Source organism: Aulonocara stuartgranti, assembly GCF_965226115.1.
Source record: "Aulonocara stuartgranti genome assembly, chromosome: 7".
In the NCBI taxonomy this organism is placed as follows: domain Eukaryota; kingdom Metazoa; phylum Chordata; class Actinopteri; order Cichliformes; family Cichlidae; genus Aulonocara; species Aulonocara stuartgranti.
This window is the reverse complement of record NC_138945.1, coordinates 61,610,085-61,626,677: the sequence shown is the minus strand read 5'-3', so window position 1 is coordinate 61,626,677 and position 16,593 is coordinate 61,610,085. Positions and strand designations below refer to the sequence as shown.

Sequence of the window (16,593 nt, the reverse complement as noted above, 5' to 3'; positions counted from 1 at the left end):
TTTGTAGTTTTAGTTTTATTATTTTTTCTTGTTTATTCCACTTGTTATTTCATTTACTATGATTTTCATTTACTATGTTTTTCTTTGTATTATTTTCTTTTGTTTTATTCTTTAGACCAAATGACTTCCATTTCTGCTATGCTGACATTTTGAGAATTTAAAAATTGCTTAAGATACTTAATAAATAACCTTCACAGACAATTGTTGTATACATTTAAAATAAGTTAAAACAGGAGGGAATGTTACAGGAAAAATGTTTCTATGTTTCTTTACCTTCTTTTAAATGTGCAAGCATGCCCTTTTGTCTATGGTTAGATTAGTTTAGAATGATCTTTTTAGACTTTCTCAGCAAAGACATACTGTTTTGGGACATATTGTTTTAGATTGTTTTATCTCTCACAGCCTTCTCCCAGCTCTCTGCTGACGAGACTAGCGCCACATATGGAGTTGTTTATTTTATTTGTTTTGTATTTTCTTATCCTGTTCTCACTGTCTTTCCTATAAAAATTACCAAGCCACTGTGCATGGTGTGAGTTGTTCTTAGCAGCTCACCCGTGTACACGTTTGATAAAGAAAGTAACTTTGTCTCATTGTGTCTTTATTTCTCCTGGGTCTTTTACAGAGTTTTCCCCCAACAATTATCTTTAGTTACATTGATGTTATTTATTTATGGAAAAACAGTGGTCAAATATCGCTGTTGCTTTCGTATACATGAAGCGGACATGTCTGAGTGGCCGCGATCTAATCTTGTTTACATAAAGTAAACCTGCTCCCGAGCAGGTTTACGCTTACGGATCTGTTGCTATGACAGCAAGTCCCGGATGAGCTTCGGAGAACCGAACGATCCAAGATCACGCGAAATCGTCAACAATCTAATCCAGCTAACTTACTTAGCGAGGTACGAAGAACGGGCCCCTGTAGCCAGCGTGGGCCAAGCAGAGAGACACGGGGACCGTGACAAGATCTTTCAGATAAGATGTGCCTACAATAAAAAACCCGTCAGCCTCCCCCACCAACAAATTGGCTGGAGAGGTGGTCAGAGACAAAGGAATGTCTTTGATCCTATAGTTTCAACTAAGATTTACAAATTTAAGTAGCACAATGACAACATTTAACAATTTGACTCCAACACAGTCTAAAAGAGCTTCATCTGCATCTGACAACAATATCAATATAACTCTTTGGAATTCTGTTTATGATCATCTGGAACTGAGAACATTTCGATACACAGACCATAATGTTCTAGACTTAGAAAAGGATATAGACCCAGAAAATAATTTCTTCTACAACATCAGCAATAACTGCTGCTGCTTCACCGATGAACAGTTTAATTATAAAAAGTGTAAGGAAGCAAATAAAGGTCCCTATATATATGAATAACAGAAATCCTTAAATATATATAATTTTGAGGACCCTGATTTTAAAAATTCAATGCGAAGATAAGTTTAGCCGCTTTTGGAAGAGGCGAACGTTTCAGTCCGATTGAGTGTTACAGACACCCGTGCACCCACGCGTCCTCGGATGAGCTGAATACTGATTCACGGAGCCGGGCCACGCAGTGACCACGGCGTGGCACATGACTTTAAATCAGAAGGCATGTGGATGTAAACGTCGTTACATGAAGAGCGTTTTAGGCACAACAGTTTCAGCTTTCAGGAGGATTATCGGCACACGCTGCCACTTTGTGCTTAATGGACAAAAGGAGGGAACGATCAGGGTGGGGGGCTGGTGGCAGGCAGTGGAGGTATGTGGTCAGGTCAGCTGGGATCCTGTTGGAGGATTTATTAATACATTTTCAGGTCTTGCATCTTTTGATTCTGTCCACATTTTTTGGCAGTTCTTGGGATTCGTGCTGGGGTGGTTTGCTTCCCGCTCACTTGAAAGATCAAAGTCACACAGGAACTCGGAGCACTGAGGTGCAGCGCTCTGTCTGCGTCCATTTATTATTCGGTAAACGCCTTCCACCCACGCTTCAAGAAACATCTCCAGAGATGACAGAAGAGCGGGAACTGTCTGCAATCAGTCCTCAGTCCCAGATGTTCAGTTAGGCCACAGCCTGAGCGGCCTCGGGTACGAGGGAGGAGAAGAAGGTTTTGAAGAAAACCCAGGCCGTCCAGCTGCTGGTTCATCCTGCTGTCTGTCGGCGTGCTCACCTGCCTGAGGAGACACACACACACGTCACACATCAGCCTGCAGCACTTAATTCACCCACTACAGCAAACATCAGGGCCTGTGTGCAGGTTAGAGACTCGACCTGACCCTGGTCTCTCTGCTAGCTCATTTCAAAAACATTCAGTCTTTTCTCAGTGTGCAGCATTTAGCTGGAGTTTCATCAAATGTAGGGAAAAGTGGACAAGAGAGAAAAATGATGAGTTTCTTACTGGATTCAGGTTTGGGTTCCTGTTCTGGTTCTGCTGGTTCTCGGGGGGCTACAGCTGGTTGGGTTCTGGGACCTGCACTCTCCTTCTGAAGGGAAACCAGCCGACGGTGTGTCTGGAAAACAAGGCAGGAAATTCAGGGGTTACAAGGAAAAGCTAACTATCTATAATCCTGAAAGAAGCTCCAAAGGTTTGTAACGTCACATCGTGGTTGGATCTTCCTGCACCGTGATGCCCACATAGAGCAGCCAGTATAATGTATATAGTTACATTTTAATCTACACTCATCAATTTGTTTGCTAGAACAAATCACATCCAGCTTAAACAAACCTGGATCTGATTTTATTCTGTTTACAAAGTAGCTGTACAAGCTGTACAAACTCAGCATCAAACGGTCCATTTCAAAGAAACTGGGACGTACCATTTTGTCTGTAAAGACTTTGTGTTCGCACTCTGATGATGACGACAAGCTCCTCTATTCGTGCCTGCAACGCTCCAAGGCTGCCATCAGTTTGATCACTTTCTAAGTGAGAGGAATATTAATCAGAACACAGGATGAGTAACAGTCACCAAACTACAGTGGACTCTGTAATCACTGACTTGATGACATTCATTATAAGACATCTGGAGCCTGCATGTGCTGCATTATCATTAGATAACAAGTATGTTGGTGTTCAGGTTTATAAAACCAACTAGTACGACATCATTTCAACCCAGGTTCTATCCAATTTGATGAAACGCAACAACTCTGCCATAAATTCTGCTTTTACAAGGCTTATTTTTCATTGTTTGTTGACACTGTCGTAATTCTACCTTAAGTTCTTTAATGAGGCCATGGTGGGTCCTGTTGTTATACACGAGTGCATTATATTGAGACTCACCTTCAGCCCATTTCTACACATTGGCCACCCATTGCTGCAGTGTGTCGTCTTCTACACCCAGCTCATTTCTGGTCGCATTCAGGCTCTCCACTTGTTCTCTAAGGATCCTTATGATCTAAGAATACATTAATAAATGTCATTCATATTGACATTAAAAGAGTACGGGTGTTTTTCCCCCATTACCCCACACATTAAAATGGTTTTTGAAAAGAAATCACCTTTAGATATCTCTGGCTCAAAGTGCAGCCCAGTTGTTCCACTTTCCTTTTGTTCCAGCCCAAAGCCAGGAGGGTCAGCATGTCTGTTCGCCCTGCATTTCAGTTAGTATACAAATAAGAATGAATGAGCAGGAGACTGAGTGGAATCTCACACACAGACACATACCTAATTTAGACATGTACTTCGTTGTGATGGCCGCCCTAGACAGGAAACTGTTTACTTGTTCCACCTCTTCTCCAACTGTTGAACCGGCCCCATCCTCAAACGCACCTCCCCATTTGATCTATAGAAAGGAGGTCACAATACATGACTGCTGAATTCATTCAACCTTATAACAAAATGTCTCAAACTAATCCAAAATTACAAGCTGCAGTATACCTCGCATTTCCAAGTGTGAGCCTTTGCATGCATGACGGAGAGAAAAGGACGCATTGACAAGAGGTTCCTCAGCTCAGGGCACTGCTGAGCCACCTTGGTTAAATAGGGGGAAATATTTACAGGCCACATCGGAGCAAAGGAACGTAATATGTCCTGGGAAGCTAGCTGCCAACTTCCTCTGGAGAAAAAGAGGGTAAGCAAAGATCTCCCCTCGAAACATGTTCAATGCAGCTAAGAGGACTCCGTGGTGACAAACAGCTATTTCCACGCCCTCTTCATCCAACTTCCCAGTGGACTTTTTGGACGACTCCTTTGCTGCAGTCCAAGATGAAGATCCGCACAACCCTTTCCCTGGGACCTATACACCCAAAGATTTTAACATAAAAGACTCGGCATGATTAAGCCCTATCAGGGACAAACTTTTTAAAACAAATGCATAACAATTAGCTGAATTAGCCTTAAGTTACACGAGACCTCATATCTCCCCAGGACAGCACTGACAACACAAAATAAAAATCAAAATAAATACACATGGTGACAAAATTAAGTACACATTAAGATAAAGTAAAGTAAACAGTATTACGACAACACTAAGAGAAAAATAAAATAAATATCCACCCATCCATATATGTATACACACACACACACACACACACACACACACACACACACACACACACGTATGTGTATATGGTTATGGCATTAACGTCATTTTAACAAGATTAACGCTAACAGCACTAATATACATGTGTATCTTACATGATTTGTGTGTCTCTGGATGTATTTCACAAACTCAGAATCTTCCTCATCTTTTTCAATGAAGACACCTTCAAAGTTCCCCTGCTCTGAAGTGCTGAACGAACACAGTGACAGTTGTTTGAAAAGAAACATTAAAATACATTTTTCTACAAATCCATATTTGACTTATGTACACAATGCATAACGTACCTTGCATTAGACTGAAAGCGATAAAGCTTGCGGTTTCCATCAACTGAGACGGCAAGCATGTCTGGAGTGCAGGCAGGGCAGCTAAAGCATGGCTCCTTGCACATCCTGTCCACCTCAAACTTTACAGCACTCCACTCCAAGAAACTTTTACTGAAGGCATCAGCTGATATTCGGCCAGTCTTTTACATAGAGGACATACAACAGAATATTCAAGGACAGTCATCATAAACATTGATTTACACAATTTCCTTAAACTTGGCAAATTTAGAAACTCACCCTTCCAAAATGGCTGTTCGTTCATCCAGCACTTTGACAAATGCCTTAAGTGACATCCCTGGTGCAGCCTTCTTAATGTCATAGAAAGACTGAAAGACATCCATTGAAAACAGGGTGCAGAAATTTAAGGTGCCAGGCCAATATCCACTACCCAGGATGTCCTTAACTGAGGGGGACCACATTAGGCCACAGCTGGTGCAGCTCACCACTGGCAGTGCAAGGTTATAACGGCCTTTAGAAAGGATCAGGATAAATTCAGTCATGGCTCAAAGCATTCATTTTTTTCATGTTGTTTTCAAATCGGTCTGGTAAATCCAAATGACCTTTGACAGGTGCCCACATATACTGCGGGCCGAGGGTAATTCAAACCAAGATAGCAATGCACAATTTGCAATAAAACCTCCAAACTAGGGCTGCCACAAACGATTATTTTGATAGTCGACTAGTCACCGATTATTTTTGCGATTAGTCGACTAATCAGATCATCATCCATTGGACGTAAAGCGTACAGCTTATTGCACCAGCAGCGTCTGCTCTTATATAACTATCATTAGCTTACAGCTTTAAGTGTTTAAGGTACGTGCTAACTAAAAATAAAGACAAGATGATAGTTTATTAAATTTTAATGAAATTAGCAGATTGTCTCGGTGGAGTTTAATAAACTCCTTGCTATCTAAAATATAACAGGACACCGGAGTAAATTCTCGAGCATCTCACATAGGGCTGGGTATCGTCACTGATTTCTAGAATCGATTCAATTCCGATTCACAAGGTCCCGAATTGATTCGATCCACGATTCGATTTAATTCGATTTAATTCGATTCTATTTAAATCTGGGAAATTTTGACAGTCAGAAATATTATAATTCAGATCAGTACATTTACATATTTTTGTATCAATAAAAAGGAAGCTGACACACGCAAGACTTTATCACAGGTGTGAGCGTCACAGCAGAGGCCTTTGTGTCAAAGTAGCTGAAGATAAAACACAGAAAAACATGAAGGTGATTTTCCTGGCCTGGGATTTTATAAAAATATTCTGCAGTACATCAAAAACGAAAGAAAACCATTAATCAATATATGAACATTACCTCTGAAGTTACAGCGGTTTTATTAGAGACACGGTTAAGCGTTTTGCATTTTGAATAATTTTAAAAAGTTTAAATTTGTTCAGTATTGAACGGCAGAAATTAGGTTTTCTTTTCGGAAAATGTAAAAGGGAAAAAAAACAGCGGCTGACAGCGCTGTAAACAACAGTAGACTGGTGTGTAACAAGCAAGCCAATAATGAAGAAAGGGAAACTGTTCTTGAAGTACAGAGAGAGAGAGAGAGGGAGAGAGAGCTGCGCATCGCGGTGGAAGCAAAACAGTGAAAGTCAGAGTGAATTCATGACGATGTTTATGTAAAGCGTTTGGATCTTCTTTTGCTGCTGGTTCGGTCAATATTGTTTGGAGAGAGATCAAACTAACAGCTTTAGAATCGGCTCATTAAGGGCGTGAACACAAAGCGCGATTCAAAGAATCAGCGCGCTGTCGGCTTTCACCCCCACCGTGAGAAAGGCAACATCTAACAGATTCTGATCCGCGGGTCGTGCTGTGTGTTTAAGTCTATGTGCAGAATCCGTGTACCTGCTCTTATTTACTGTCTGGTGGTTCTTGAAATTGAATTTAAAATTTAAAATTAAATTTAAATTTAAATTCTTGAAATTTTGTGAGATGTCACCAGAGATTCTGGCATTTCGGGCAAAATAAATTTATATTAAAAAAATCGATTCAGGATTTTAATGAATCGATTTTACGTTATCCAAGCCAGAATCGATTTTAATCGATGAATCGATTATAAAAACCCACCCCTAATCTCACACTTCTGATAATCAGCTGTCTGCTTGATGTTTATTCAGCTGTGTAAAAACTATAACTTTAATCTCAGCCAAACCGATTTACTCAGGAACAAATAAAATACTGAAAAAAGCCAAATAACATTTGGAAGTTATCCACCAAGTGACTTCTATATCATGTTTAACCTGAGTAGCGAAATTTGCCGGGAGTCCGGTGTTCTCACGGCTCTTGAGCCTAGCCCCCGGTTAGCTATCGAGCTAGTGGGTAACAGACGGCTCCGAAAACGCAGGAGCGCTTTTGAAAATATGTGGTGTCTTGATAAACTGAGCAGATATTTGAGGTTTACACAGCTACATTCTCGCCTGAAAATATGTTAAACGTTTATTTTGTGACCCAGAAAGAATAATAAGAGTAATATTAAAACTAACTAGCTGCCGCCATTGTTGGAAACTGAGCTGGGCTGCGCTATGAATTCTGGGACACAGCTTCTTCTTCTTCTTCTTCTTCGGGGTTTAACGGCAGCTGGCATCCTTGTACATGCAGTGCTGCCATCTTCTGTTTCAGTCCGTTATTACACTCTTAAATCCTACTACTTATACCTGCGTCTTTTGGGATCTTACAAAGCTTCAAACGACGCGTCGACTATTAAATCAGTCGTCGACGATTTTGATAGTCGACGTAATCGTGACTAGTTGACTAATCGTGGCAGCCATACTCCAAACACATCTATTGTGTATGTAGTGTGTGACAAAAGGGCAACTTACCATTTATGGTTACAAGAGCCACAATTGCGCCGCGTGAAACCTCAACGTTACCTGCTGGGCAGTCACACACATGTTCTGGCCTTTGCACAGGCAACAGCCGAACTAACATTAAAACACACAATATATATATAAAAAGGAATTGGAAATTAACTGATACACAACAAATATACAATAACAGCACCCACTCATAGTACATAGCAAGAAATGCATAAGACTTAAAAACCGTACCTAAACTGTGATGAAGGCTGCAAAAACCCTCCTGTTACTGCCTCTCTGTTGTGCAGGACAAAGCGTGTGTGAACTGCAATATCACAGTCAGCACAAAGGAATGGGAGAGGCAGGCAGTCCAGACACCTCACAACTACTTGTTTGCCACACTGACACACACGGTGTGACTGTGGATCCAGAGTAGCTAACATATTATCTATAAGACAAGGCCTGGCCTCTTTCCACTTTTGCGAGGACACCATATTTCTGATCGCCCAGTGAGTAGCAGCTGACTCAGACGACGTCTCACAAGTCATGGCTGCGTCCTCTTCTCCATCCTCCAACAACTGAAGGAGCTCCTGACGAAGCACCTCAGTTCCATACACTAACAGAAAAAAAATAAAGGAAGAAACTCTTCCACAAAGTGAAAAACACTCTAGGCAGTATGTTTCTTAGGACTGCACAAAAGCCCTGCCTAACTCAACTATAACAACAAATATAAAAGTAAACAGAAATCACAACATATACAAGAAGGTAAAGTACCTTTTGTTGGGTTGACACTGGCAACATAACTAGGTTCTTCACGTGGACATTGATGCTGCTCTCTGGACACTGGGAGGAAAAAAAGAGATTGAAGAATATTTACTTACTGAAATTCTTTGGTGAAAACAAGTTGTGAGATAAAATCATTGGTTGTGTGAACACTGACCACGTGGCATGCAACTAGTACATCGACTGGTTGATGGTCTTTGAGGAATAAAATCTCCCTGTCTGTCTGTCACGTGTTTTCCAGCGCACTGGTCTTGGCTGAGGTTCACTCTGTGCATCATTCTACGCAATTAACAAGGAAAAAAGGGAACACCTAAAATACAGTCCATAAAGCAAAGATTATCAAACATCTTAAGTTCCATCCATCCATCCATCTTCATCCGCTTATCCGAGGTCGGGTCGCGGGGGTAGCAGCCTAAGCAAAGAGGTCCAGACCTCCCTCTCCCCAGCCACCTCCTCCAGCTTGTCCGGGGGAATACCAAGGCGTTCCCAGGCCAGCCGAGAGATATAATCTCTCCAGCGTGTCCTGGGTCTGCCCCGGGGCCTCCTCCCGGTGGGACATGCCTGGAACACCTCGCCCAGGAGGCGCCCAGGGGGCATCCTTGCCAGATGCCCGAACCACCTCAGCTGGCTCCTTTCGATGTGGAGCAGCAGCTGCTCTACTCTAAGCCCCTCCCGGATGGCCGAACTTCTCACCCTATCTCTAAGGGAGAGGCCAGCCACCCTTCGGAGGAAGCTCATTTCCGCCGCTTGTATCCGCGATCTCGTTCTTTCGGTCACTACCCACAGCTCGTGGCCATAGGTGAGGGTAGGGACGTAGATCGACCGGTAAATTGAGAGCTTCGCTTTTACACTCAGCTCCCTCTTCACCACGACTGACCGGTGCAGCGTCCGCATTACTGCAGCCGCAGCCCCAATCCGTCTGTCGATCTCCAGCTCCCTTCTCCCATCACTCGCGAACAAGACCCCGAGATACTTGAACTCCTCCACTTGGGGCAGGAACTCATCCCCGACCCGGAGTGGGCACTCCACCCTTTTCCGGCTGAGAACCATGGCCTCAGATTTGGAGGTGCTGATCCTCATTCCCGCTGCGTTACACTCGGCTGCGAACCGCTCCAGTGCGAGCTGGAGGCCCTCACCCGATGAAGCCAACAGAACCACATCATCCGCAAAAATCAGAGATGAGATTCTGAGGCCACCAAAGCGAAAGCCCTCCGCCACTTGGCTGCGCCTAGAAATCCTGTCCATAAAAATTATGAACAGAACCGGAGACAAAGGGCAGCCTTGGCGGAGCCCATCACCCACCAGGAACGAGTCCGACTTATTGCCGGCAATGCGAACCAAGCTCTTGCAACGGTTGTATAGGGATTGAATGGCCCGTAGCAATGGGCCAGACACCCCATACTCGCGCAACACCTCCCACAGGACGCCCCGAGGGACACGGTCGAATGCCTTCTCCAGGTCCACAAAACACATGTAGACTGGTTGGGCAAACTCCCATGCACCCTCAAGTATCCTCGAGAGGACAAAGAGCTGGTCCAGTGTTCCGCGACCAGGACGAAAACCGCATTGTTCCTCCTGTATCCGAGGTTCGACTAGCGGACGAACCCTCCTCTCCAGCACCCTGGCATAGACTTTCCCGGGGAGGCTGAGGAGTGTGATCCCCCTGTAGTTGGAACACACCCTCCGGTCCCCCTTCTTGAAGATGGGGACCACCACCCCGGTCTGCCAGTCCACAGGTACTGCCCCTGATCTCCACGCAACATTGCAGAGACGTGTCAACCAAGACAGCCCTACAACGTCCAGAGCCTTCAGGAACTCGGGGCGGACCTCATCGACACCAGGGGCTCTGCCACCAAGGAGTTGTTTAACTGCCTCAGTGACCTCGCCCCCGGAAATCGGTGGGTCACACCCCTCATCCCCAGACTCTGCTTCCTCCCCGGAAGACGTGTCAGTGGGATTAAGGAGGTCCTCGAAGTATTCCTTCCACCGCCCGACAATTTTCTCAGTCGACGTCAACAGCGCTCCGCCAGCACTATACACAGTGCAGGTAGAGCACCGCTTTCCCCTCCTGAGACGCCTGACGGTTTGCCAGAATCTCTTCGAGGCAGTCCGAAAGTCTTTTTCCATGGCCTCTCCGAACTCCTCCCACACCCGAGTTTTTGCTTCAGCCACTGCCCGAGCCGCATTCCGCTTGGCCTGTCGATACCTGTCGGCTGCCTCCGGAGTCCCACAGGCTAACCAAGCCCGATAGGCCTCCTTCTTCAGCCTGGTGGCTCCCTTCACCTCTGGTGTCCACCATTTGGTTCGGGGATTACCACCACGGCAGGCACCAACCACCTTGCGGCCGCAGCTCAATGCAGCAGCTTCGGCAATGGAGACGCTGAACATGGTCCATTCGGACTCAATGTCCCCAGTCTCCCTCGGAATGCTGTTGAAGCTCTGCCGGAGGTGTGCGTTGAAGATCTCGCGGACTGGGGCCTCTGCTAGACGTTCCCAGCACACCCTCACTACGCGTTTAGGTGCACCAGGTCTGTCCAGCATCCTCCCCCGCCACCTGATCCAACTCACCACCAGGTGGTGATCAGTTGACAGCTCAGCCCCTCTCTTTACCCGAGTGTCCAGAACATATGGTCGCAGGTCTGGTGATACGATTACAAAATCGATCATCGACCTACGGCCTAGAGCATCCTGGTGCCACGTGCACTTATGGACACTCTTATGTTCGAACAGGGTGTTCGTTATGGCCAAACTGTGATTAGCACAGAAGTCCAATAACAAAGCACCGCTCGGGTTCAGATCAGGGAGGCCGTTCCTCCCAATCACGCCCCTCCAGGTCTCGCTGTCGTTACCCACGTGAGCATTGAAGTCTCCCAGCAGGACAACAGAGTCTCCAGGTGGAGCACCTTCCAGCACCCCCCCCAGGGACTCTAAGAAGGCTGGGTACTCCGAACTGCCACTCGGCGCATAAGCGCAGATGACAGTCAGGACCCGTTCCCCGACCCTAAGGCGCAGGGAACAAACCCTCTCGTCCACCGGGAAAAACCCCAACGTACCGGCAGCAAGCCGAGGGGATATAAGAATACCCACCCCAGCCCGCCGCCTCTCACCAGGGGCAACTCCAGACTGAGACAGAGTCCAGCCCCTCTCCAGGAGACTGGTTCCAGAGCCCAGACAATGCGTAGAGGTGAGCCCAACTATATCTAGCCGGTACCTCTCAACCTCACGCACCAACTCAGGCTCCTTCCCCACCAGAGAGGTGACATTCCATGTCCCTATTGCCAGTCTTGGCAGCCGGGGGTCGGTCCGCCAGGGCCTCCGCTCCTGGCCGCCACCCGGCTCACAATGCACCCGACCCCTATGGCGCCTCCTGCGGGTGGTGGGCCTGCGGGAGGCCAACTTAATTTGACAAACTTATATATACACATATATAAAAAAAAATTTCAAATAATATAACGTTTACTCCGTACAAAATATTAGACAAGCGTGTTCCCTCTTTAACAACTGTTTCCACTAAAAATATTACCTGCATATCTTGAAGGAGTTCGTCAGCAGCCTGAAGCTCTTCCTCCAGCTCGGGATCCTCTGAATCGCTCATTTTCAAGCTAAAGAGGAAAGAGATTTTTGCAGAACTCTGTGACATAAACGCATAACTAACGCAACTCAAATGATTTTCAGTCTTGGCGCTCCAGTTAACGTTAGCAATTAACGTTAGCATCATCAGTTTATAAAAAGCTAGCAGAACTCTAATGCAAAAACTGCTTTACGCACCATGTGAGGGTATTTTGCAGCACACAAGTCCTTTAACGTTTGTAATAGATTTAATCCATCATCGTTGGATTAAATGGCTAATGCTGCAGTAGCCACGTGTAGTCGTTACCTAGCAAGCATGCTGACGGTAGCTGTAGTCATTTTTAAATGCATTAAACCGTTTCGAGATCAGTCACCTCTGTTTGTTTGAAGCTTTTATGAAAAACAAACTTTGAAACACACATCAAGATCCATCCATCCATCCACCCATCCATTCGCTTCCGCTTATCCTTTTCAGGGTCGCGGGGGGCGCTGGAGCCTATCCCAGCTGACATAGGGCGAAAGGCGGGATACACCCTGGACAGGTCGCCAGTCTGTCGCAGGGCTAACACATAGGGACAGACAACCATTCACACTCACATTCACACCTAGTGGCAATTTGGATTATCCAATTAACCTATCCCCACAAGCTGCATGTCTTTGGACGGTGGGAGGAAGCCGGAGTACCCAGAGGGAACCCACGCAAACACGGGGAGAACTTGCAAACTCCACACAGAAAGACCCCAGCCTGATGGTGGAATTGAACTCAGGACCTTCTTGCTGTGCGGCAACAGTGCTAACCACCGTGCTGCCCTATTACTTTAAATATGTATTTTTTACATACCTGCATTAGAATCAATCAGTTCCGCCTCATTTTCTTATTCTTATAAATGGGTCTCTCCATTCTCCCATCATCCTTTGCTTACACAGGTTGCATCTGATTGGTTGGAGCCGAGCACATCCAAAACTAACAGGAGTGGTGGATGAATCTATAAATGTGTTTTACGTGTGAAATGAAAATAATAAACCTAACAAAGGATTATGTACGTTAAATCTGAGCACTTTCAGCTCGTGAATCAGTTTGGAAAACACTGTGTGATGGCCACAACATGAAGCGATTTTATTGTTGCATTATCAGTGATACTTTCATGTGTTTTTGTTGAGAAATGTTAACGATGTCCATTAAAAGAAAGCATTAAATTAGGGAGAAAAACCCGTTCGCGGAGAGGGTCCCCGGTTCTCCAGTTAGATTGTGCTTCACAGCGTCATGTTTCGCTGTGACGGGATTATTATTGGAGTAAATGGATGGCTGGAGCCTCTGCTCGAAGCGTCTCTGATCGCGCGAGCGGGTTCATATTGGAATGAATTGACAACCCACAGCGTCACATAAAAACGTGGAAGGATACCTTTAGCGTCAGCATGAGAAGTTAAGGGACGCGACAAATCATCATTATTTTACGTGTCGGGAGTGAGAACGGGTTGCTCCAAGCCACAGAATGAGACGCTTCAGAAAACATAGCAGGACCGAGGATATCTGTGACTCGTCCTCCCCTTTCCTCTATTAATGTGTTTTCTCTTTTGTGATAAATGAGTTCAAATAAAAGCAGCTCCAGCTTTTCAGATATTTTAAGATAAAATTAAAAATTTTAACTGGACCTATGAGGGCCGGCTGGCTTTTGTATACAGCACACCAGAAGGTGACCAGAAACTTGTCGCTCCTGACATGGGCGTCACTTATGGCTGCTGTAATGGCATTTGAGCTTCTGATGAGGTCACGCATGAGGCGTTTTCATAGTGAGACACGAAACGAATGCTGAATGAAATAATTTGAAATGTTTCTGCTGAGCTATTTAACAAGTCAGCAGCGCCGCTGTGTGGCCAAATGAGCGTACTGCATCAGAAATCAAACGAGACGCTGAAAATGAGAGATGTGGATAGTTTTCCATTGTTTCTAATGCAGGACGCTTCGCAGAGCATCACGCACACAGACAGACAAACGTCTTTTTAAATAAATGATATTAAAAGGCTGACTGATGTTAATCAATGATGTAACAAAGTAAAAATACTCCATTACTGTACTCACAGAGTTACAGTATTCGAGGAGTCTCCTGAGAGCTTTGTTTTTACACCAAACATCTGAAGTCAAACGTCTCCACTTTCTCCCCCCTCACATTTCCAAAATGAGCTTCTTACTTTAGGTTTAACACATTTGATATGAATCATTTATTTTGTGGCCACACACCGTCCTGATTTCAAAATGATTTCAGCGTAAAACGATCCTGCTGGTGAATCATCAACAGTGCTTATCACGCATGACTGATGTAGTAGAATAGAATTAGTAGAATTCATGCATCATTTAATGTATCAAATGAAGGATATGTTTGAAGAAAGAGTTTCTAACAGTGTCTTTTTGTTCCTTACAGTAGTTAACCGTGTAACTTTAATGTCTCAAACTTTAAACTTCCAAACCACCAGATTCTTTTAACATTAAACAAAATACTGTTTGTAAATATTAGCTTTTATTTCTCCATATAAAATGAAACAGAAGCTTTTCAGGTATCTTGGAGGCATTTGTGATGAGATGAAAAGATGTGGAAATCTGTTCAGCATGGCTTATTTCTGTGTATCCTCAAGTGGCAGACCCAAAACACGATCCACATTTTAGGATTAGGATTTCAGTTTATTGTCAACACACACGGGGTGGCTGTAGCTCAGGTGGTAGAGCAGATCATCTCTGACATTCACACAGAGTGTGTGTGAATGTTACTTAGAAAGCACCTAGAAAAATGTGCTTGTGCGAATGGGTGAATGCACAAGTTGTGTAAAGAACAGTAGAAAGAGTAGCTCTATAAGAACCAGTACATTTGCCGTTTACCATTTACATGTATAAATACAGATAAGGCCAGTATAAATGGTGGAATAATTGGGCTGTTTATATCACCCGCTGCAGTGCCTTGCGGTCAGCAGCCGATCAATTCCCATGAAAAAGTGGTCAGGATTCTACAGAGCATCCTGGTATTACCTCACCCTGTGAGGATTTTAATATGTCAGATTATATATATATATTTTTTATACATTTGTCAACAGAACACAAGTTTCCACTGAAATCACAGAAAACATACCTGACAGAATCCTTTGGTTGTTCCATATCCACCTGCACAGGAAACACTGGCAGGAAGACCAGGCCAGTGTTTCTTACAGACCTTTGGTTCGATGACAGACACGTCCACCACCGTCGGCTCATCAACAGGTTCGCCACCTGAAACACTTGATTTTCTTTTAGGTTTATTTCAGCACGTGGAGGCTGAATTGTTTGTACTCTGTGAACTAATTGAACGTTCACACACAACTGGAGACACAACATGAAGTAAAAAATAGAAACACATTTTCATGTAAAAACTCTTTTAAAAATATAATTATTCTACAAATACATCACATGAAACTGATGCTGCTTTCAATGATGTCATTAGCATGTTCAGTGTTTTGGTATCCTTCATGGATTTCATTTTCTCTCAATCTTTATTTTGGGATGATCAGTGTGTGCGGTCACTGTGTGAGTAATCATTGAGAGGGAATTAAAAATGTCAACAATTTTAAACTGATATCTTTATTTCTCATTAGGCAATTGTCACAAGCAGGTTAATGTCAGCATTGCTGTAACCAACGGCTGTCAGAAGTCAAAGGTCATTTTTATTTGATGCTATTGCACTTAATTGTGTTTTATTTTCCCTCGAAATAACATCTGCCTTATCAATAACTTCGAGTGATCTGATCAATAAACACAAGTTTGAAAAAGTTTGTTTTTGGATGAACTTCATGAACAGGAAATCTAACTCACAACCGGTCACAGTGTGCAGCAGTGAGCACAAAGTCTTCAGTGATGAGGAATTCTCCACAGACATGTTGACCCTTGTTATTCTGAACTGATCCCATGTAGGGTATCGAGTTGTCCGGAGCTTTTGTTCCATGAATAATTCCTGTTGAAAACTCTGGTAAATTAAAAAAAAAAAGAAGATGATAAAGTTAGTGTGCCGTTTACAGCCGTAAGATAAATCAGATATATTTGATGTTCACACTGATGCCTTGTAGACATGGTAGAAAACAAAGAAGAAACTTGTGAAGACAGTGCATGGTGCCAGCAGGAAACTCAAACTGTCCTTTACTCAGTAGAAAGACTTTTATACATCACGCGTCTTAGTTTGAAGGCTGGTCTATCGTTATCATCTCGACTTCCTGTCATGCCAACCTCTCTGCAGTGCAGGTTTGATGTACCATTATCTAATGTCAAAAGGGGGATGGTGCGTTACAAAGCAGCGAGAGAGACAGAAAGGCAGCAGAGTTCAGGTAAGAGTTGGATTTTAAATACAGGGCTCTGTGTGCGGGCAGGCGGAGATGAGGATCCAAATGCAGGACTCAAACACAGAATTGTAACTCAAAACCTCAGCTTTATTGCTGGAGAAATTAAAACATGAACTGAACAAGGGTAGTGAACACGAAAATACTGAACACAGTATAAAACACAAAGGCATAATCCGACGGTACGATGCAGCACTGAGCAAGGGCAAACACAGGGCTAATATACACAG

General features: G+C 44.1%; 1 protein-coding gene and 1 long non-coding RNA gene across 4 annotated transcripts in view; one reads left to right on the top strand and one right to left on the bottom strand.

Moving 5' to 3' along the window:
* Positions 1-16,593, top strand: part of LOC309710978 — a 108,698-nt gene that overhangs the window by 80,406 nt on the left and 11,699 nt on the right. The gene's annotated exons all lie outside the window — the stretch shown is intronic.
* Positions 973-8,779, bottom strand: LOC309710973 (uncharacterized protein). Of its 3 annotated transcripts, XR_014277837.1 has the most exons (11): positions 8,432-8,779; positions 5,081-7,954; positions 4,805-4,983; positions 4,616-4,709; positions 3,857-4,214; positions 3,644-3,761; positions 3,478-3,569; positions 3,260-3,374; positions 2,800-2,901; positions 2,382-2,493; positions 973-2,157 (listed from the first exon to the last, which is right to left on the bottom strand). XR_014277837.1 is itself a non-coding variant. In XM_082540893.1 (6 exons), exons 2-6 carry the CDS (start codon positions 4,906-4,908, stop codon positions 3,273-3,275), a joined length of 510 nt encoding a protein of 169 aa, XP_082397019.1. In that variant the 5' UTR covers positions 4,909-4,983; positions 5,081-5,321; the 3' UTR covers positions 3,260-3,272. The 3 variants fall into 3 exon arrangements, 2 of the variants coding, with proteins under 2 accessions (XP_082397019.1, XP_082397020.1); XM_082540893.1 differs by lacking the exons at positions 973-2,157; positions 2,382-2,493; positions 2,800-2,901; positions 3,857-4,214; positions 8,432-8,779 and having other exon boundaries at positions 5,081-5,321; XM_082540894.1 differs by lacking the exons at positions 973-2,157; positions 2,382-2,493; positions 2,800-2,901; positions 3,857-4,214; positions 8,432-8,779 and having other exon boundaries at positions 3,291-3,374; positions 3,661-3,761; positions 5,081-5,314.

Bases quoted from the DNA above. Each gene is read 5' to 3' on its own strand.
- LOC309710973 (XM_082540893.1), bottom strand. From the start codon at position 4,908: ATGTGCAAGGAGCCATGCTTTAGCTGCCCTGCCTGCACTCCAGACATG. The intron at 4,710-4,804 runs GTACGTTATGCA...GTGTTCGTTCAG, and splicing joins CGCTTTCAGTCTAATGCAAG to CACTTCAGAGCAGGGGAACT. The intron at 3,375-3,477 runs GTGATTTCTTTT...ATGTATTCTTAG, and splicing joins TGAGCCAGAGATATCTAAAG to ATCATAAGGATCCTTAGAGA.